Source organism: Phocoena phocoena, chromosome 11 (genome assembly GCF_963924675.1).
Source record: "Phocoena phocoena chromosome 11, mPhoPho1.1, whole genome shotgun sequence".
NCBI lineage: Eukaryota > Metazoa > Chordata > Mammalia > Artiodactyla > Phocoenidae > Phocoena > Phocoena phocoena.
This window is the reverse complement of record NC_089229.1, coordinates 63,341,986-63,365,148: the sequence shown is the minus strand read 5'-3', so window position 1 is coordinate 63,365,148 and position 23,163 is coordinate 63,341,986. Positions and strand designations below refer to the sequence as shown.

The 23,163-nt window shown below is 49.7% G+C and overlaps 1 protein-coding gene across 3 annotated transcripts in view; it reads right to left on the bottom strand.

Annotated features, from left to right (window-relative positions):
- The window catches only part of FMNL3 (formin like 3), a 55,696-nt gene that overhangs the window by 14,841 nt on the left and 17,692 nt on the right, over nucleotides 1-23,163 (bottom strand). For all 3 annotated transcript variants that reach the window (XM_065887896.1, XM_065887897.1, XM_065887898.1), the window contains exons 2-5: nucleotides 6,975-7,058; nucleotides 4,791-4,871; nucleotides 4,425-4,501; nucleotides 1,170-1,253 (exon numbers count right to left, since the gene is read on the bottom strand). In XM_065887896.1, coding sequence (XP_065743968.1) covers nucleotides 1,170-1,253; nucleotides 4,425-4,501; nucleotides 4,791-4,871; nucleotides 6,975-7,058 — 326 coding nt within the window. The remainder of the gene's footprint in view (nucleotides 1-1,169; nucleotides 1,254-4,424; nucleotides 4,502-4,790; nucleotides 4,872-6,974; nucleotides 7,059-23,163) is intronic.

Below are 23,163 nucleotides of genomic sequence, written 5' to 3'. Positions count from 1 at the left end.
CTTCTGTAGGGACGGGAATGGGGAGTGGGCCACTCTTGGTTTTAACAGGCGATGACCTGCAAAAAATGACAAAGGCCGAACCTAGGAGAGGCATTAGTTTGAAACCCTAAGGAGATGAGGGTGAAAACCTGCTGAGGAAGGAGAACAGCCCAGGGGCAAGGACAGTAGCAACGAAAGTGGAAGTCGAGGCTGGGGCTGAGTCCCAGAACTGAGGAGTTCCCCAGGATGTGGGACTTTCAGCGCAAACACTCGGGAAAGTCACGGGCAAACCGGGGTGATCAGTCACCCGAGGGCCAACATAAGTCTTGGGTCTGAGTCTGAATGTGCTGGCCATGCCATGAACAATCAATGTAATCCCTCTTTCCATATATTTAGGTAATTCTGGTAGGGGACAACACCTTAAATAATAACAACTAACACATAAAAAGCAGCCACCACAGTATAGATTATGTTCCAAATACTTCAACTGCTTTATACACGTTATCATCTAATCCTTATGGCAACCCTGGAATATGGATCTCCTCTTACATAAGAGGCCCTCAGCAAACTTGCCTGAGGTCACGCAGACAGTAAAGGATAGAAGAGACCCACACCCGGCTTTGGGCTCGAAAGCCCTCGTTCCTTCCACTACCCCACACTGCCTTCTCCTCTGCGCTAATTCACTTCCAGCTGCCTCCAAACCCCCCACCTGCTTGCAAAAGGCTCCTGAATGCTTCACTTTCAGTCTGCGTCAAAGGTCATGCTCACGGCTCCTGGGGTGACCTGGAGTAACCCTCTCACAACTGGAGACCCAAAGTTGCTTCTTGAAGACTGAGCTCTCCCAAAGCAAACGAATCCCACAGGGCCTCCCTCCCAGAAGCCAGGACATTTCCTTGGAGGCTCCCAACATGGAGTCTGGATCCTTTGGGCTCGATTCTGAGCTCCCTTTCCACATCTCTCCTCCTGCTCCCCAAAATGCACCTTCTACTCCAGCCACCTGGCATTCTTCACTGATCTCAGACAGCCCCTTGGCCACCTGTCCACCCCGACGCTGCTGCCCGGGCCCTCCCCTCCTGCCTGGGGTTCCCATTCCCATCTTCACTACTGCAAGCTCACCCTTCCTCGTCAAAGCAGAATGGGACCATGTCCTTCCTCACCGTTCCCCAACCCTCGTCCCAGGTGGTACTCACATGACGGAACATTGGGCAAATGACAGGTAATCCACCAGCACGTCCAGGCCTTTGTTTTCATCATTCAGAAACTCCCGCACCCAGCTGCAGATAAAGGAAACACAGTGGAGGGGTCTGCTAAAGTGGATTGAGGGGGAGGAGGAAAAGGTGTCTCTGACAAAACGACACCCCCTCCTGGATCCTCTGGAACTCAACACCAGGCTGGGAGAATTCTGAAGATCAAAGCCTGTGGCAGACCCAGCCATGGTCACGTCACCGGCCTGGACCGCCCCTAGGCGGCAGAGCCAGGGATAAGGAAAGATACAGGCCTTCCAACACCATGTTAGCCAAACCAGCTTTCAGGAGCCCCCTCCTCAAGGGCCAGGGCCCCACTCAATCACTGTCTAGGTCTCTGGTGTCTAGCACGTGGCTGGGCGCACCGTCCTGATGCCACGTTCCTGGGAGGAATTGAGGGTTAGACAGAGCATTTACTGTAGCCCTCGTGCAGAGCTGTTCCTGACAGAAGCCAGCAGGTCCCCGACTTGACCGAAGTCTCAGTTAAAAGACAGGCAGGGAGCGTCAAAGAGAGTCCGGAACAGAGGCATACTGGGCCAAAAGGCTCTCCACTAAGTTCAAGGAAAGGTATTTTGGGAAGTAGTGAGCAGAGGGATACATGGGACTTCAGTGTTTTGTCAGGGTGAGTCTGGCAGAATAGGAAAAGGATGCGGGGACAGTCAGGAACTCAAGTAACCCCAGAATGGCTCTGGCCACTAAGAGGGTGAACCAGGGAGGCAGCAGGGAAGACAACTAGGCACCCTAAAGACACTGGACCGGGGCATGTTCACCCTTCTGCCTTCAGGCCTTTTGAACTCAGACATCCCTGGAAGGAAAGTCAGGAGCGAGTCCCAGGCCTGTTACAGGACAGGCTCATTCCTGTCCTATAGACATACAGGACCCAGAGAGACATAAAACTCTCAGGATGAACCCTGACGCTCCTGTGCTCTGTTCCCTCCGAGCGTCCAGGTGTCCTTCTAGGTCAGCTGCGCCAAACAGCCCTGCAAGGCCGCTTCTCCCCCACAGCTGGAACACCAGCGCCATGTTTGATGGCCACACCCCGGGCTACAGAGAGAGGCCGGGCCAGAGCACCAGGCCTGGCTAAGATCTGGCAGCAGGCTCTGGCTGCGGCTGACTGACACCGGAGCTGCCTGAAGTTAGCTTCCTCTCTGGGGGCCGACAGGCCTCCCGTTTCCTGTCTGTCTGCGCTCCAGCTCCCCACCCCCTTCTCATTTCCTGTCTGAGTCTACACTGCTATTTTCGGGATCTTGACACTTTGAGGAGAGGTTAAAGGGCACTTAGGCAAGGCCGCAAACCAATACAAACCAGGGAGAGGAGGAGCAGGAGAGGCTCTGGAATCCTACTTCCCAGCCCGCCCACTCCAGGCCCGAGTTCCCATCTTTGCAGGCCTGGGGCTGATCGGGCTGCTGCCGAAGCAAGATCCTCCTCTCCCTACCTTGCCCTGGGCTCCTACTGCCCTGAAGCACCCACACCCCAGCCTGACAGCCTGACAAACTCTTCCTGCCCCAAAATTCGGGACGGATCCGGGCCCTCCCACATAACTCTCCCAGAGAAGCCACAGTCCGGATGACAGGAGCTCCTAAAATGCCAGACACTAAGCTGCTCCTGGGAACCAAGGACCAGGTCCAGACCTCTAGCTTTTGTGCCAACCGCCAAGAGGCCCGGGCCTGGGAACCATGCTGCTCTGGCCCCAGCTCCTGGCCAATGGCCAGGGGGGATGGCGCCAGGTAGAAGGAGCAGGCAGAGGGGACTGCCCCGCACTGCTCTGTGGCCCTCTCCTGAGAAAAGCAGACCCCCATCCTCACGTAGCAGGACTTAATAAGGAAGACAGGAGGGCCTGAGAGAGAAGGGAGCAGGGAGGGGTAAAGGCCCTGTGGAGCAAGGCAGGGTGGGAGATGGCATCTGGAGCTGCCATCTGCGTCACTCTTGCTCTCTCACATGGGGTAGCTGCTGAGGCTCTGCAGTTTTTCCTGCTGGGAGCGTCACCAAATAAAGGTGAGGGCTAGTTACACATTTCCAAGCAGGTCAGTTCTCAATGTCTGGTTCACAGAAGAGGTGTGAAAGCCAACTCTGGCCATCAAGCACAGCTACTGAGGCCAGGAACTGTCCCTTTCCTGTTCTTTCCTGTGCCATTTCCCCTACCACTGTTGCTGAGGCAGCTGGCTGCATACAGGTAGCCTCCATAAGAACCCCAGGCAGCCTCAGCCTGGGGAGCGGACAGGAGGGGAAGGCATATGATGTCATTTGGCTCTTTCTACCCCTGCTCTCAGGAAGCCCAGGACCCTGGGGCTGGAACCTGCCCAGAAACCTCCACCCCGAACCCAGGCTCGACTTCTCACTTGTGTAAGCTCTCAATGTTCATGCCAGGCCCCTCGGTCAGGCCTGTAGCCCTGCCTGCAGTTCTCCATCAGGTGTCCCTCACTGTCCTTTGTGTGTATACACACACACACACACACACACACACACACACACACACACACACACACTCTCTCTCTCTCTCTCTCTCTCTCTCTCCCCCTCTCTCTCTCTCTCACTTTCACTATATTTACTCTGGCTGGTTACGGTTTTATAAAACTGAGACCACAGCCGTCTTTCACTGTATCTCATGCATTAGCCCTCTGTCTGTTCAGCAGGTCCTGGTTCCCCACTTCTCTGGCAAAAAAGACGCATGTAGTTTCTAGGGGCCCCGTCAATGGGTTGGCAGTACCCTGGTCAGTGAATACGGAAGATGTTCAGCTCCTGGCCCCCACTGCCTTAGATCTTTCCTGGTACTTCAGGAAGCTGCTTCTGCTCATGAACTAAAATTGTCTTATAATCAAGCAAATAATCTTCTGGGCACCAAACAGTCCATGAACTAGGTAGGTCTCAGCTACCCAGTGCAACACACTCCTCCATCCCCAGCCTTCTCTGGGCCTCCCTTGGCCCAGCCCCAGGCCACAGGCAGACTCCAGTCTCAGCTGCTGTGGGAATGTCTTCCACTCAAAGCCACAGGCTGAGGACCCCAGGAGAGGCCCCAAGCTTGCCAGCAGCATCCAGTCAGCAGCTGGCAGAGCTGAGGGGGAGAAAAGCCAGAAAAGGAACCGTCTGAAGCTCTCTGGGGAAATAAAAGCCATTCAAGAGCAAATCTGCCCCGTGGCAGGGAGATGAAACCAGGTCCTAAGAGGCCAGGTAAAAAGGCTCTGATGGTCACATCGGACTCACCCAATGTGGTTGGTACGAAGTGAGATCTCCAGCTCTCTCAGTACTTTGGTTGACTCCTGCACTCTTCTCCTGAACTTCTGTAAACATGGAATTTTCTGTCACTGATGGAGGTCCCCAAGCCAACTTTACAATACAAGCAAAAGGGGTAGGAAAAAAAAAAAAAAGGGTAGAAAAGGAAAGGGAAGGCATACAAGAAGGCAGTTATAGTCTTTCCCTCTGTTACTAGCCAGCCACTCCAGGGCCATGGCTTCAGAACACAGAAACCCAACTCCCATTGCTCAGAAGCAGTCCCAACCCAAGTCAAACGGTTTGCCCCACAGGACAGTAAAGGGCAGCAAAACGGGGACTCCCTGCCTCGCACTTCACCTTCCGAGTTACGCTGGGGTCCAAGAAGCTCTGGAGTTTCTGGATGTAAGTGTGGGGAGGATTCTTCACCTGGAATCGTTCCTGTAAGGGAAACATGTGTGTGTACACAGACACCCAAGGTTCTGAGGGGAGTGCTGAGGAAGGAGGGCACTCACAGTGTTTGATGTGAGGGGACTCCTGAAGTTATCACCTGGCCCTTAACATCACCCAAACCATAGGTTCCCCTTCTTGACTTATCCTCAGCTACTTCTCATCTGTTGCCATCTTCTCCTCCTTCAATTAGTACTCCCTGAGCCTCAAATATTTTTCTACATTAAAAATTATTTTAAGAGCCTGCTGCTTGCTAAGAAGATGCGGGGATTACATAGCTCTAAACAGAACCCAAAATAAAGACATGATTGGGAAATGTTGTTCACTTCCTAGCCAGCTAATGGACAGTGGTTAGGAAGGCGAAGGGGAGGGGAGCTAGGCCTTTGTAGAAGCCAACTTTCTGAGCCCTGAGCCCAGACTTGGGACTGGACTGGTTTTGCTGTGATAACACAGCTTAGGAGTGCAAACACACTTTCTGCTCCTTGCCCAGGTCCCAGGCCCCCACAATCCAAGCAACCCCAAATGCTGCAGGCTGCTTTCAGCAAGATCACTGCTCCGTCCCCTTCCACACAGGGCACAGGCTCCCCATTGTGGCCCAACCCCCTCATCTGACCCAAGGGAAAACTCTTAAGCATTCTGGTCCTGTAAGGGCCTCCACAACGGAGATATCTGAAGAGTTAGGGGCTGGAGAGGGTCCAGGAGAATGTATAATGTTAGGAAACAGAACCTAAAAACAAATGAAAGAAAAAAAGGAAAGGTTTAAGAAAGAGCTGACATTATGTGACCTAGAAAAGACTGAGAGATTATCAATTAAAGAAACTCAGTACCAAAGGGCTACTGTTCTCCAAACCCCAGGTAGGTGCTCAACTCCGCTTAATGCAGAATTCAAGGAAATTGGCCTTCCCTGGATAAGAAGCGACCTGGACTAGGTTCTCTGAAGCATGATTCTACCTTAGGTCAAGCAGCATGACTTGGGAAGCAGAGGAGCACAATAGTTAGCACAGATGGAGTTGGCAGCCTGAGCCCTGGCTCTATCACCTACCAGCGAAAGGCAAGTTACTGAGCCTCAGGTTCTGCTCCTATAAAATGTAACAGTGCCTTCCTCAGAGGGTTTCTGTGAGGATTAAATATATATATATATATATATATATATATATATATATACACACACACACACACACACACACACACACACACACATATATATATATATATATATATATATATATATATATATATATATATATATAAGTGCTTGGTCCATAGTAAGTACTCAATAAATGTTAGCTATTGTGATTTTTGTGATTTTGTTCAGGGCTTGAAAAAAATTATGTTTATGACAAAACTCCATCAGAAAGTGCTGGGTAAACAGAATGCCTACACTCTGGGCCAGGTGCTTCCATACCTCCCAAGAGGTAAAGCCAACTCTCCCAGCAGTGCAGACAGGCCTGTCTGAGTTCAGAAACTCATGACTTGTGATCTTCAAATGTGGGCAGGGGAAAGAGCAAGGCCGCAGGCATTAGTTCTTGATTCTGAGCTAAGTGATAATCTCTATTTTCTCTTCTGTCTATAAACACTTTCGTGTAGGGAGAGCTTCCAATCCTCAAGTTCTGAGATTTGGGAACAGGAGACTAGAGGACCAGGGCTTTTCATTCCTAGAGGCCTGTAAATAATTGGGAAAACCCTGCTATTTGCCAGGTCTGGAGCAGAGTGAGAGAAAAATGGTGCTTTGAATTTCCCAGCCAGGGACAGCCCTCACCCTGGGGAAAGGCAGAAACAAGCTCTGCTGGGAAAAAACACCAAACTCCTCCACACCAGACCCTATACCTCAGACCTACACAAACCTCCTTGAGGCTGCTGCTCACTGGGAAGAAATCAAGACAGTTCTTTGTGGCAGCTAGAGGGGAACTTGGCCTACCAGCCCTGTCTCTGTTAGGAGAGGCGTTTTGGATCAGGAAGTAAGCATGGACTGATGCCACGCCCAGGCCAGAGTTCCTCAAGGAACCCCAGAGCTGCAGTCAATGCCCACGGTCCTGCTGCCTCGTCCAGCTCAAGACACACCCCCCACTTCCAGGCCCACTGCAAACCCCGTACCTGGTCACAGATCAGATCCCACTTCTTCTCATTGTCATACTGCCGCAGGAGCCGGGCTTTGTCAGGAGGCAGGTTCATGGAGCTCTGAGGAGAGAACCTGAGTCAACAGGGCTGATAGGCTTCCCTTAGGCCTGGTCCCTCAGGCTTCACCCTGACACTCTGTGGCTCATAAGGAAGGCTCAGAGAGGCATGACCATCCTCCTGCTTCCGCTTCATATTTGCTTAAGCTTGGTTGAACAATGTTTTCCAAACCACAGGTTGTGGAATCAATTTAGTCAGTCAAGAGTAACTTTATTTTAAATGAAAATGAACAGATTGGTTATCAGGGGGTGGGGGGGGGGAGGGATAAACTGGGAGATTGGGACTGACATATACACACTACTATACATAAAATAGATAACTAGTAAGAACTGGCTGTATAGCACAGGAAACTCTACTCAATACTCTGTAATGGCCTATATGGGAAAAGAATTTTTTAAAAAAAAGAGTGGATATATGTGTATTTATAACTGATTCACTTTGCTGTACACCTGAAACTAACACGACATTGTAAATCAACTATACTCCAATAAAAATTTTTTCTAAATAAAATTAAATTTAAAAAAAGAAAATGAACAGATTAAAATAGAATAGGATTGAAGATACCAGAATTCATTGCAAGTAGTAAGTATAAATAATGTTTCACGGACTTCCCTGGTGGCACAGTGGTTAAGAATCCACCTGCCAGGGGAGGGGACGCAGGTTCGATCCCCAGTCCAGAAAGATGCCACATGCCACGGAGCAACTAAGCTCGTGTACCACAACTACTAAGCCTGTGCTGTAGAGCCTGTGAGCCACAACTACTGAGCCTGCGAGCCACAACTACTGAAGCCTGCGCGCTCTAGGGCCTGCATACTGCAACTACTGAGCCCGAGTGCTGCAACTACTGAAGCTCGCGTGCCATGCTCCAAGAGAAGCCACCACAATGAGAAGCCCGCGCACTGCAACAAAAAGTAGCCCCCGCTCACCGCAACTAGAGAAAAGTCCCATGTGCAGCAACGAAGACCCAACACAGCCAAAAATAGATAAATAAAAGTTTCATGAAGTTTTGTTTCTTTTTATATGTTATGTATACACACACACACACACACACACACACACACACGTATAGATCACGCTGTAAAATGTGTTTCTTAACATGGGACTGGGCAAAAAAGTTTGAAAGCTACCAGTCTAAAGTGGCAGCCTTCAATCGATTTCCCCCCACGGTCTGAGAGCTGAGCGGGCTTCCTGCACCACGTGTGCCCACGGGTGAATCCTGAGCCACCTACAGCCTGTGCAGGTGTCACAAGTCTACCCCTTTCCCTCATATCAGGATACAAGTGAATGAGCACAACATTAACATAAAGGTAACTGCTCAAATTTTTAAGGAAATAAGTTACAAATTTTCAGGACTTTATTATTAGTATCAATTACTTATGACACAGCTCCCAATTATTTAAGACACAGTAAAGTGTCCCAACCCCTCGTTGAGACACTCTAACCTAGAGTACAGGACAGACCAGGAGTCATTTTATTTTGTTCGCTACTGTTTGCTGAGTGAATAAATGAATACAAGTGTAAATGAGTAAAAGCCAAGGCATCCATGGGTGAGCTCCACCCAGACCAGCAGCCCTACCTTTCCCTCCCTTTTTACCCCTGTCCAGCCAAGGCCCTCCTCTAGCCAGTCCAGCGGCTGCCTTGGTGGCAGTCACAGCCCTTGCCTCCAAAGGCAGATCACTCACCTGCACCCCACCCCCAACTCCTGAATCAGATATGATCTCCTACCTGAAGTATCAGAGCTGTCTGACTACCCACAAATCTGGCCTCTTCCCCCAGCATACTCAGGCCACCTGGAAGGCCTTCCTCTCATCTTTCTCTCCTTTACCTAGTGCTCCAAGTTCAGCTCTTAACTCCCGGGTAAACGAAGCATGACCACCTGGTTTACCTCTACCCACTCCTTGACATCCTCATCCCTGGGAACATGAATCGTGTGTGCCCGGGATCCCAAGGAGTCCCACAGGCCCTGCATTATTCCAAAAGCATCAGGAGTATCCTGGGAGTGGGGCCTCCATTTTCTAAGAAACTAAAAGAAAATCCTTAAACGCCATTTATTTCTGTTACATGTACCTATTTATTATGCATTTATTTACATACATACGATTAAGCCAGTTGTATGCTCATCTAGCTCCTAAAGGACTGTATCTATTCATACGATCTCCAACCCCCAATAATGTCTAACCCTGTGACAGGCACTGAGTGGAGAGTAAGTTGATGGTAAACCTATGGTTAAGATGTCCCGGTTCTGAGCTCTGGGCCCAGCTCCTTGCTGGAAACAGGGTCACTATGGTTCAAAAAAGAAGTAGCATTGGGATCTCTGCTCAGTGTTTAGAAGTAGAAGAACTCAGGAATACAGAAGAGGTCAAGAGAAGAAAAGAAGGGGAAGAGACCACCACTTCACACCTCTCCCCATGGTTTCTGCTGCCCTATTAACCTGCCTGAGCTTCCGCAGGCCAGAGGGGCTAACCGAATCCTCCCCACTGCCGATGTAGCAGGGATGGCCGGACGGGCAAATACAACCCCAGATGTTTCTCTCTGGAATTACTTTGCTAAGGGCCAATCTCAGCATGTCTCTGTGGATAACAGGACAGGAGCAGGAGGCCATAACAGAACAGGGACCCAAAGATCAAAGGTGGCCCAGAGCAAGTTCTCCCACCTAACCAGGGCCAGGCTGCTGCCAGCCGAGCCCAAGTGAGACCAGGCCTGGTTCTGGCTCTGTGTGCGTCCTGAGATGACTTCACTGTCATCTGCTCCTTTCTCCCAAGTCTGTGCCGTGAAGGTAGAAACAGTTGTATCCCGTGGAAGAACGCGACCGGGCCGGGGGTGGGAGCTTGTCGCTACAGTGACAGACATCACATCCCGTCTACACCAACCTCCTCCCTCAGCCACCCACTGTCAGCTGCTGTGGCCTCACACTTCCCCACCAGGTGAACTGGTGAGAAAACGTCCCCCCAGAGCTTCAAAGACGAAGCAGAGTCACCACCTTTGGGAACCCTAGCCTAAGAGCATGGAGGAGGAACCTCAGGGACCTGGCCAAAATTTAGATGCCCAGGAGAGAGGGACATCAGTGTATGGAAATGGGTGGCAGAAGCATGAATCAGCTCCAACCACAGGCCTACATCCTCCAGTCCAGAGTTCTGGGTGGCACTTTCTGGACAGTGATGGCCGTCTTCTCTGCTCCTTTGGGGCCAAAGTGTGATGGGGAAGGAGGTGGGTGGGGGAATTCCCCAGCCTCCAACACTCACAAGAAGCCCATCACTGACTGGGGGGTGGGAGCCACTGGCTAGAGGGCAGGACCAGGGCCTGGCAGTTCTCCCCCTGCCAGACTAGGGAATCGGGGCTTCTGCCTCCACCAGAAAACGTGCGTGAGGCCAGCAGGGCTCAACGTCCTGAGGAAGGGCAGCTTCCTGAGTTCCGGGGACAGCCAGGGAGCAAATCTGACATGGTTCCTTCTGGTCTCGGTCAGAGGTTTGTTTCCTTGACATTTTCCTGCCGTGGTTCCGCAGAGACCTCAGGCTCTCTTGAGGCAGAAGTTGGGCTGAGTTCTTGTTAACTCCTCACTGAGATCCTTGCTGAACAGAAAGGAGGTTCAGCTGTCTCAGAGCAGGGCGCACTGAAGGTGGAATCAGACAGCCCAAGATCAACTTCAGGCTCTTCAGAGTCACAGAACCTCAGTGAGCTCACCCATAAAATGGAGATAACCTCACGACTTCACAGGGTTTTATGAGGATTAAATGATAAATACTTTGGGCCCGTATGTGTCTGGAACACACAGTTCCCTGCCCGCTCTTCCTAGAAACACTGAGTAATGTTCTGACATCCCAAGGACCTGCCCTCTGGCTCCTGGATTGTCCCTCTATCTCTGCCTCTGTCCCTCCTCCTTCAGCACTGCTTCTCCACACTCTGGGGACAGAGCAATCCCTTACGCCTCCTTTGATCCCTCTCTGGTTTCCTCTAAGCCTAGGAGGAAATGAAATACCACCATCCTTGGGGAGGAAAGGGGAGACCCCAGGGAGATGGGAAGAGAGCGGGAAGAGGAACTCAGACTGAAAGCAACTCCGGGACTAATTCCTAAATCAGAGGGAACCAGCCAGAAGTCTAATAATAAAAACCTACAACAGGAAGAAGCAGAAAGGGGTGGATCTGATGCTTCTCCGAAAAGGCCACTCTGGTTTACTGCCAGTTTGCGGCCAGGCAGAGTGCCCTGCTCAGGGGCCAACCCCTTCCTGGGCTCTGTGGGAGCAAAAGGGCCCAGTCCCACCAAGCGAGGCTTCCTTACTCCCCAGCGGACCCCTGCTGGCCCCAGAGAAGCAGAGGAGGAGGGAGGTGGCTCTAGTCGCAGAGGTTCCTTTCCCTTTCCTGCTCTGCACCCCAGGTCAGTTAGCCCCTCCTCGTTTCCTTCCCACTGCAGGGGAAGGGAAATGCCGGTAGGGTTGGAGTTTCCTTCAAAGCTGTGGCTCCTGTGCTGGGACTCACCGCTGCCTCTGTCAGTCTCCTTGGGCCAGGCCTGGGGAAAACCCAACAAACAGAAATAGGAACCACCCAAAATTCCCAGCTGCTTCTATTGGTCCCAGTCAATCACGATAAATCTCAGGAATAGAGACAAAAATGGCATAGGTCCTCTGAGGAGAGGGAGAGAGATGTCTGAAACTTTCCTGTGAAGGGGATTCTGGAGGCTTGAGGGAAGGCAGGCAAGGGCTGTCTATTTTGAGCAAATACAGAATGCGAGCTGGTGGTTTTCTTGATGTCTTCCCTCTCAGAACCACCTCCCCACCAAGTCCCCTACGGCTGGCCACTTCTCCCCAGTGTGGCAGCCCCAGCCGCCAGGCTCAGCCCACGGGGGTGGGGAGCCCTGGGAAGCTGAGTCTACAACTTCCCCAGAGATGAAATGAGGCACTGTCCCGGGCACTACATGCTGCTGAGCCCCCAGCTCCGGGTCACAGCAGCCAGCAAAGCCTCTCGGGCATCCACAGATCAGCCCATTATACAGATGGCAGAGGAGAATGCAGTGAGGTCCCAGTTTGGGAGTCCAGGAGACTGCTGTAGGAGCAGCTGGAGCCCTGCGTTCCCGCCCTGTGTTCCTGCCAGGATCCCCTCACATCTCATGCCCCCAAGTCAATGGCGAAACAGGCAACACTGGGCACAAAGGGCCATGCCCAGCCACCAAAAGGACAGAGTGTTAGGAGTGGCCCGGCCTACTCTCCACGTGTCTCTCCTGGTGGGCAGTAGACGCAGCTGTGGCCAGCTGGGCACTGCTCCCAAAGGGCAAGAGCCCAAGGAGGTGGGAGGCACCGGCCCCTGCTGCCTCGGCCCCCTTGGCGGCCACAGCCAGACCTGCCAGCCCTGCGCAGTAGCAGCTCCCAGACAATGAGAGTTATTTTCAGCCAGCGCTTTAACACAAGCCAGCTGGCCAGTGTGCAGGGCGGGAGTCCTCCTCCGCCCAGCCGGCCCAGACGGCAGGCCCAGCCTGTTGCTTACGCTGCTGCCGCCTCTGCGTCACTGTTTGTTTATCTCGTTGTTTCAGCACAGCTCCTCCTAACTGCCCCCCAGAAGTACAATCCTGGCAAAAGGAAACCAAAAAAATCAGAGAATTTGGTCAAAGGTCCAAGAGCTAAACTTAAGAAGGTCCAGACATGGGAAGCACAGCAGTCCCTGCAAACACCCACACCTTCCCCTAGCCCCGTGACTGGCGGGAGCAGTGCAGGGGAGGAAGCAGACCAGGTCGGTGGCCAGGTCTCACTGCAGCTCCCACAGACCGAGCCCAAGCCTGGCTTTGCTGCCAACCTGGGAGACGAAGCTCAGGATGGCTCTCCTTGCCTGCCTCCCTCCCATCCTTCTTTTCAGAGCTCAGGTTTGGAGAAGATAACTTGAGACAGAGTCTGGAATGAGCCTGAGCCAACTGGGAAAGGCTCTGGGAGAAGAACTGTATCCTGCAGCAGAAAGGAAATCACAAGAACAGTTCATGACACTTGGCTGGAGGAAAAGGTAGCCCTGCCCGTGATGGAGTGGGATGAACACTTCAAGAATAGGAAGGGGTGGACAGCAGCAGTCACCTCCCTGGACTCGAGGCTTCCTGCCCTGGTGCTACCAAACCCCACAGCCTCAATGGTACAGCTGCCCCTCTCTCCTCACCTCCCTCCATCTGCAGCCCCATGCACAGGGGCTCATGGGTGTGACACAGCTCTAGCCACACACACGGTTTCCTCAAGGTCTAAGCTACCCTACTAGACTTATGGGTGGGTGCTCCTTGACTTAAGTGTCTGTAATGGCTTAGGTCTGGCTTTCTGGTTTTGTTTACTTGAAGCTATCACTTTGGGGACAAGCTGCCAGGGAAAAGCCAGCTTTCAGAGCCCTGTCTGGAGAACGTGCTTCTGTGGTCACTGATGACTCTATAACCAGAAATGACTTGTTGAGCAGTTACGGGCCAAGTCCCTGAGCAGCCTGGAGGAAAAAGAGATGGATTCGCCAGATGTCTCAGGCTGAGCTCTGCAACTCACACCAGGGAAGCCGGGTAAAGGAGAGGTCCTAGAAGGCCAGCATCAATCAAACAAAGAGGTGGCTTTATCCAGATACAACTATACCCCCCAAGGCCTCTTCTTCACCCTGGAACACTCCCGTGTCGGATCCTGAGCTGGCACAGGAAGTTGGCCATGACCCCAGTGCCAGCAAAGCCCCCCAGCTCTACCCTCTGCCACACTGTTGGCCTCATACCTGACATCAGGTAACCTTGGCAGGTAACCTGGCCCTGGCTAAGGACACCTTTCTGGCCTACTCAGTCAAGAAGCACACAGCCTCGGATACAAGGACTTTTGTTAGCTAGGGGCCCCAAGCCCCAGCTTGAAAAGTCACTGCCACAGCAACTTGATCTATCTGCTGGCTCCTCAGCCCCTCCTCGCGGTTAGCCAGACCCACACAGTCCCCAGTTACGCAGAATGGAAACTATTCTGCTGGGGGCAGCTGGCTTTCCAAAGCTAAGGAGTCTTGGGGCAGAGCCTCACATTATCCCAGTAGCCAACCAAGGTCAACCCTTCTCTTCATGACATTCTGCCCTCCCGCCAGGGGAGACCCAATAGGCAGTGCTACCTCACAGAGGACACAACGTTTCTGGGGTAACATCCTACAAAAGGCATCTTCTTCTCTCTCCTCAGACCACAGCCCATTACCACTAGGACCCAGGGCGTGTCCTTCCCAGGGTCTCTCATCCATACCTTCCCTTCCCTTCCATTCCCACTGCCACCATCAGATAGGCCCTTGTTCACTCCTGACCTTCTGGGATAACCTTCTAGCTGGCATCCCTACTTCCAACCTGCATGTGGATGAAATTTCTAAACTTCCTAGCACGTAAGATAAATCACGTTTCTTTTCAGTTCAGAAATCTTCTCTGACTCCTTACCATTTACACAAGAAAACCTAAACTCCTTGGCCTACTGTTCTTAGCATCTTAAATAAGAAAGAGCTTCACAGGTAAGATTCTCCCTGGGTTGGCCCCAGCATCTCTGACCAGCTCATTCTCTCCTGGACTCTCTCTCGGAACAGCCACTCTTGCCATAGGATTTGCTTATAACTGACGTTTCCCCAATCTTCTGAATCCCTACCTATTACTACCTGACTCAAAATCCAACTCTGTGACCACCCAACACAGCTCAATCCCTCTTCTGAGCTCCAAAGCATAATCATATGTGAAGAATGATATGGCAGAGACCTGCTTGTTATCCCCAACCTCCTCTCACCTTCCTTATTAATGAACCTCCAATGTTCAGCTGAGCACTTAGCAACCCAGAATTAATATATTTCTATAAACAACAAGGTCCTACTGTATAGCACAGGGAACTATATTCAATATCCTGGGATAAACCATAATGGAAAATAATATTAAAAAGAATGTATATATGTGTATAACTGAGTCACTTTGCTGTAGAGCAGAAATTAACACAACACTGTAAATCAACTATGCTTGAACTTAAAAAATAAATTTAAAAAATTAAAAGAATTAATATATTTCTCATCTTCCCTAGCATTCAGGTGTGGCTATGTGACCATGTGGGATGCAAGTAGAAGTAGTGTGTACAACTTCTGAGAAGTATCATTAAAGGGAGGGAGTATACCCTTCTTTTCTCCTTCCTCTGTCCAGCTGGTTGGAATGCAGAGGTAATGGCTAGAACTTCAGCAGCTATTCTGGACCATGAGGTGACCTTGGAAATGAAGTCCAGATGAGTGAAGCAAAGAGGAAAACAATAGCTGGTCACTGATACCATGGATCTTAACACAAACTGAATGAAGTCATATAGTGTCTTTTCATGTGTGTATTTCCTTTATTTACAATTAGAACATGAACTCCTGGATGGTAGAGGTCATGCCTTATCCTTCTTTGAATCATGAGCAGGTGCTTAATAAATGACTGATTGATCCTGCTACTACCTCTCCCATCACCAAGTCTCTGGTTCAGTCCCTGGTTATTTCTGGAGGGGATTATCCAAATTCTTACAATTGTCCTTGCTATTTCTGGTCCCTCTCCTATAATCTGCCTAATGTGCTACAGCCCAAGTCACTTTCCTTAATGCTGCTTCTCCCTCAGCAAACTCCCACTTCTCATTCTGAGTTTCAACTCTGTCCTTCAGTTCACGCCATAAATCTAAGACACTCCCCTGACTCATCTTCTAACCAGACTCATCTTCTTAAAGCCCGCTAGCCCACAAGCTCCTGAGCACAGGCACCATCATCACCAGCTTGTTTATCACTGTAGTAGGTGCTCAATAAAGTTCAGACAAATTGAATTTCCCCATACATATACTCCTCTTTTTCCTGCCCCTAAGATTTCTATTCTACATTATCCTCAGAGATCACCTCCTTCCCAATTGCCAGCCATGCCCCTCATCCAATTCACAACGGGTGAAATCCCACCTTCTCTAGCAAATCTTTCATAAGCGAGACTGGTAAGGTCTACACTCGCCCCCTAACAGCGTCTCCACACATTTACTAACGCCTTTAAAATATGTTCATGGAGTTGTAATTTACAGCTAATGTCTCTTCACCTTCTCTTGGGTGTGCAATAAATATCCTATCACAAATCTCAGAGTGGTTAAAGCACAGAATGAGGAGCCACACTGCCCTGGTACGAATCTCGGTTCCACCACTTACTAGTGTGGCCTTGGGAGACTTATTTAATCTCTATGAGCCTCAGTTTCCTCATCTATAAAATGGAGGTAGAAATAATACTTACTTCATAGGGTTGCTATGATGATTAAAGTTAGTATACGTAAAGCATTTAAGTCAGAAGTAGGTAGTAAACGTTACACATAAAGCTAGCTATGCTTTTTCAGGGGGGTGCGGTTTGGATTTCTTATTCAACAATCAGCTGGAAAATAACAATATGCCAATCAATCACTAAGCTAGGAGCTGGGGATATAAAAATAAATAGGACAGGCTCCTTACATTCAGGAAGTTTATATCCAGAGGGCAAGGTAGACAAGCAAACCAGGGATGAGTGCATACAGCACAGCTGTGAAACAGGTGCACGTGGCACCGTAAGATCCCGAGGATGCAAAATCTAATAGAGGAGTCGAGTAAGGCTTCCTGGAAGAAATGCTATAGGATTTAGTCTTAAAACATCAAGCAGGAGGAAGGCAGGAAAAGCAATGAAGCAGGGGAAGATGGTGATATGCTAGGCAAGGACATAGCAATTGCAAGTACACAGACACACAAAACGCCATAAAAAGTCTGGGAGTCCCTGGTTTACAATAATGGAATAAAAGTATATATGAGGATATTACAGCAGGCAGGGAACAGCCAGATGACACAAGGTCTAGGGAACTAAGGTAAGTAGATAGGCATGAGTAGGATAATAATGATACTACTATTAAAATGATAAAATAATGACAAAAGCTAACATTTATTGACAAAACTTTGATAAGAACTCTGTATGAGGGACATCCCTGGTGGCCCAGTGGTTAAGAATCCATCTTGCAATGCAAGGGATGCTGGTCAGGGAACTAAGATCCCACATGCTGTGGGGCTACTGAGCCCTCGTGCCACAACTAGAGAGCCCTCACACCACAACTAATGAGGCTGCGTGCCACAACTAGAGAGAAGCCCTTGCACTGCCATCAAGAGCCCACGCGCCGTAACAAAAGATCCGACATGCCACAACTAAGACCTGATGCAGCCCCAAAATAAATAAATATTTTAAAAAAAGAAGAACTTTAAACGATTATCTCATTTAATTCTCACAAGAACCCTATGAAGTTGGGACTAACATCATTCCTATTTTACAGGTGAGGAAACAAAGGCTTCGAAAGGCAGGCCGTGGAACTTGCCCAGGGTCACACAGCCAGTACACGATAGAGCTGAGATTTGAAACCAGGTCTGACCCTGAGTTTGTATTCCCATACAATGCCTCTTCTGAGACAACCAATTGTTTTAGCCCTTCTCTGAACCTTTTCAAATTGCATGCATCCTTCAGGATCAATACGATCAATGTTCCTCATGAAGCCCCCTCCAAACAACCCAGACCTCTGCACACTCCTTCCCCTGAACTTCTGTGGGGTTTCCTGCCCTTGCTTCCCATCCACAATTATATTCAATCATTCCTTCAATACTAAATACTGGTGTCTTCTAGGCATCATACACTGTGCCAACTGGAAGTCCTCTTTTGCCTTGCGATAACTCTTGTATATGTACCAAAAAAGGGAAAACTATGGCCTATAAACGTCTACTCTGGGCCAAGCACTATGCTAGATCTTTTAATTATAAGATTTCACACAAAAAATTACTGCACTCTCATGTTACTACTCACATTCTGCATTATTTCCTGAACTAGACTGCAAGCTTTGTGAGGGCATGGACTTTCCTTGACCACACCTGTTCCTAGACAAGGATGTCTGACACACAGAAAAAGCTTAATAGGTGCTGTGAGCTGCCGGTGTGGATGGCAGAGGCCGGCTGGGGGCAGCACTCCATCTCACCCAGTGTACCAGCTGGGGGCCCGGCTTGGGCTTTCTAGGCATCTCATAAATCCAGGAGCTTATTATCAAAACATAAAACTTGGGACTTCCCTGGTGGTGCAGTGGTTGAGAGTCCACCTGCCAACGCAGGGGACGTGGGTTCTGAGCCCTGGCCAGGGAAGATTCCACATGCCGCGGAGCAACTATGCCCACGCGCCGCAACCACTGAAGCCCATGCACCTAGAGCCCGTGCTCCACAACAAGAGAAGCCATCGCAATGAGTAGCCCCTGCTCACAGCAACTAGAGAAAGCCCATGTGCAGCAACAAAGACCAAATGCAGCCCAAAATAAATAAATAAAATATTAAAAAAAAAAAAAAAAAACAAACATAAAACTTAATGAATCCCTTCCTACATCCAGACTACATGTGGGAGGGGCACGACTCCTGCTTTATGCCCCAGCATGAGCTCACATCCGTCACCAGTCATATCAGCTGGGGAGAGACACTACAAGTCCTTTGTCTCTCCTTGCTTTTTCAATTGCTCTCAAATGGAGGTGCATCTCAGTGCCTCAGTGCTCCTCTGCTCTTTGGGGAGGAATCGTAAAGACCCCAGTCTGCTCTTGATCCACAAGCCACCCTCCCAATATTGTCCCTCCTCGTGACTTTAAAGGCCAGAGCTTGACACAGAGGTTATGACTGCCCTACCCCATCTTTGAGTGCCCCAGCTTTTTTACATCTCATTTGATTGTCCAGCTAGAAAAACACCTCTTTGGAAGTAGCCTTCTGAGTTCCCACCCCAGAGAGACCCTGAATCTTGTCTGCTTCTCTCAATGTCTGGTGTCCTAGGTGCCATATTCACTTGGGGCCACAGATGGGGAGGAAAACATTACTGAGCGTCTCTTATATGCCAGGCACTTTTCTCACAAAATCTCACTTACTGTTCCTAATAACCAGTGGAGGTAAGTGGTATTATGCCTGTTTAACTGGTGAGAGAATTAAGAATCTGAGACCAACTGGCTCAAAGTCATACAGAAAGTGGCAGAACCCAGATTCAAACCCAGATATGTGGCCTCCAATAGAACTTTTGCCAGGACATGGCTTTTTCCACCATACCCTGCCATCTCCTTACAAAGAAATCAAATCTCCGTTTCTAACTTGGGAAGGTCCATCTGTGTTTGTCTGACTGGCTTTGGTTGATCATTAAATGGTGCCTCCCTGTCCACCAAGACTGGGTGAAACTAGCTGAACGAGGTATGTGTGCCAAACACCTGAAGTTCAAGGTTTCTGTCTCAGAGTAAGAAGGACACCATGCAGAGCAAAAAGACAAGGGAACTCCCCTCTTGGACACCACAAGGTGACAATTCCCTCATACCTGAATGGCATTTTAAACATTCAGAGAGCTATAAATAACAGCATGGGCTTTGGAACAGAGAGGACCTGTTCCTAGAGGACCTGTTCCTCTAGATTTGAATCCTGGTACTTTTCATGAGACAGTGGGAAAGTTACTAACTAGCCTTCTCTGAATCTCAGTTTCTTCATCTATAAAATGTGAATCACAATCTCTACCTCCTATAAGAATTAAGTGAAGGGATGAAAGAATGAAAAGGAGTTTGAATAGTGCCTGGCCCAGGAGAAGGGCTCTATAAATGGTAACTGGGATGAGCTACTCCAAAGAGTTGCAGGTGACTCAAAGACAGCTTCTAAGCACATACATAAAATATAATTTCACAGTACTTTAAAATGCATAAAAGAGAGAGTATATATATGCAGCTGAAGAGTATAGGTTAAATATATTTATACACTTATTGATTCTCTAGGTTAGAGCAGTTGCACACATGCCCCTCTGAAAGGTAAGACTGAAAACACCAACAGCCACCCGGAGGATTCACAGGAAAGCTGGGACCAGAATTTGGGGGGACAGAATTGAGGCACCGACTGACTAAGGTGCTCTGCTGAGTGATCTGGGACAAGTCCTCTAACCTTTGGGATGAGATTTTGCAAAGAAAACTGTTTTTCGTGTTCCGCCTTATCTCAAGTCCCTCACCTCCCCGTTGTCTCCCAACTTCTGCAGGTTAAACCTGCCATCTGCAAACCTGAGGTTTGATCTACCACAAATCTCTGTTTTCGGCCCCCTCAGCTAACTACTCTTCTCTCTTTTTTTTTTTTTTTTTTTTTTTTTTTTTTTTTTTTGCAGTACGCGGGCCTCTCACTGTTGTGGCCTCTCCCGTTGCGGAGCACAGGCTCCCGACGTGCAGGCCCAGTGGCCATGGCTCATGGGCCCAGCCGCTCCGCGGGATGTGGGATCTTCCCAGACCGGGGCACGAACCCGTGTCCCCTGCATCGGCAGGCGGACTCTCAACCACTGCACCACCAGGGAAGCCCCTAACTACTCTTCTCAACCACTGTTTCTCTCCTTGTGACCTTGCATAAGTCTCAGGAGTTTTCCCTCCCAGTCCCTGAAGGTCTGTGCTGTCTGTGGGAATACAGAGAGAGGCACGAGAATGTTTTGACCCCAAATTTTATTTGACCAGTAGACACCGACGACTCTCAAATATGCATTTCCATCTCAAACTAGAAATCTGGGTATCATCCTGAATTCCTCCCTTTTCCCTTATCTCTACCTTTCCAATGTCAAATCGAATCCATCACTGAGTCCCCAAATTTAATCTTTTAAACTATTTATTGAGTCTGTCCTATCATCTCCACCATGCAAACCAGCTCTGGTTCAGGCTCCCACCATCATCACCACACTAGAAGGCCTCCCACTCGGCTGCCCACCTCCAGTTCTGATTCCCTTCCCATGGCTGCCACACTGACCCACTCACACCTCAAAATCTGACCATGACACTCTCCAACGAAAAGCATGAAGTATGGTCCATCCGCATGGCATTCAAAGCCCTCCTTACTACTCTAGCCATCCCCACCCCGCCACCACTGGCTGCCTTACACCTTACACTCCAAGAGCCCCGCGCAGCAGCGGGAGGATTCTCTGAATACATCACTCTGCCTCACCCTGATGCCGCCACTCTACCTGCTTTCTCTTCCACACTTCTCTCCAACTCCTAATTATCCCTTTAGCCAGCAGAGATTTCCTCCTACAGGCAGTATTCCCCAAGCCCCTCCCTGTGCTCCCCAGATGCTCCTGCATGTCTACACCATTGTGCTTCCCAAGCTGAAGACTGCAATTAGATGTTTAATGTGTTTGTCTTCCCCTCCAGACTGAACTGCTAGGGGCAGACACTGTCTCAGTCATCTTTACTTCTCTGGCACTCAACACAATGCTAAGTGCTCAATAAGTGCTTGCTGAGCGAATGAACACCGTGCTGCACTCGGGAGTCTCTGAGGGCTGGTACTGCATCCCTCTCCCTTCCTTGTCTCCAGGCGAGGAAGATGACACCTGCGCCATTCTCAGTTCGCAGCCTCCAGAGGCCCTCCAGAGTCCTGAGTAAATTTTCACCTCGCCATAGGATAAGGCTGGAATAACCTCTCTGCCCGCTCACCTCCAAGACAGTCAGAAGCAGCTAGTCGTGCTTTTACAACATTATGACACCATTTGACATTTCCCTACAGGCATCTGTAGGCAACAAGTACTAGATGGTTTCTTTACAATTCTTGGAGGGAACCAACTGAGAAGCCAAATGCCACCCAATACTGTCTGGCTGGCTACCCTTCAATTCCTGAGGTTTTGCTCACAACTTTTAACGAGGGTATTCTGGGGAAATGACAGATAAACGCTATGGGAGCTCACCAGGCCCTGCTGCCCCGTAAAAGCATAAGAGATTCTTAATTCCTTACATACGATGCCAGCAGTAATTAGCCAAGCCCAAAGGGAGCAATTGATAGTTGCTATTGCACTGTCAATCTGGAACTCATGCCAGATACATCAGAAAATAATCTGTAGACGTGAGCACTTTACAAGGGACTCACCAAGTGCCCTGACTGCCAAGGGCCTGAGGATAATGAGTGTTTGTGTGATGCTGATCCTGCTGAGCAGCAAGTCAAAACAAAATAACCACAACCATTAGCAAGAAGTCTGTGCGAAGTAAGGGGCCCAAGCATACTCTGGACACAGAAGGTTCAAACTAAGATGCTCCTTCCCACTTAGCTATCTTTCGTCCATCAATTCTAGAACATTGTCTGGGTCTCCCCCTGAGGCTGGTTTTGAGGGGAAGGGAGTCTGTGATCCCTTCAATCTGCAAATGAACCCACATAACAGTGGCCACCACCACCCCAGAGTTCAATACAGTCGCAGGAGCAGAGGTCTGGACCTCGGTAGCCCTATGCTGGCTACTCTGGCCTTGGTAAGTTCCCCAGTCCAGAAGACTCTTAAAGGCCGATCCTTCCATGGCTGTACTAGAGATGAAATGTGCTAAAGGATAGGCCAAGGGCCACGTTAGTTCCTGGAGATCCTAAGGCCCGTGCAGAGGTCATGACAAGGCCAACATGGAGTAGGAAAGCCAGGTGACTAATATGTGGTGTGCAACTCAGTGATTTCACAACTCCGAGGTACACAGAACCAGTCTCTTACCCATCAATAATAATCCATATTTCTTGAATATTTTCGCTGGGCTCCTTAATACCAGACCCCTGACTTTAAGAGGTTAGTGGTCTTAGAATATTTCAACTTAAAATTTATTGAGCACCCACTATGCCAGACACTGTCCTGGATCCTTTATATATGTTATTTAATGCTCTCCAAATCCCTAGAAGTCGAGTATTCCTATCCTGATTATATAGATAAAGAAAACGAGGATTGAGGAAGTTACAGCACTGGCCCAAGGTCACAGAGCTAATAAATGGCAGAGCCGGGATTCAAATCCAAATCCATTGAGCCCCAAAGCCCCTGAAAAAGGCCTGGTGAGCAGCAGGCACAGGCAGAAGGAACCCCTGCACTCCTTGCAGCTTCCCAGGCCAGACTTCTTAGTCCTCCTCTAGCCAAGAACACATGGTGACTTCAGGAAATCTTGAGAGGATCAGGCTTGAGGAGCCCTGGAAAGACAAGTATCTATTTACAGTTAACCAGCACCCTGCCCAGCCCTGCAGACAGCTCTGACCAGTGGAGCCGGGAAGAGGCAACCACAGGCTCTGACTGGGCCCACCTGGGCTAGGAAGCAGCCAGGCCCCCCGCTGAGCATGGACCTAACCCTGCCCTGCTCAGGGAGCCCCTGTC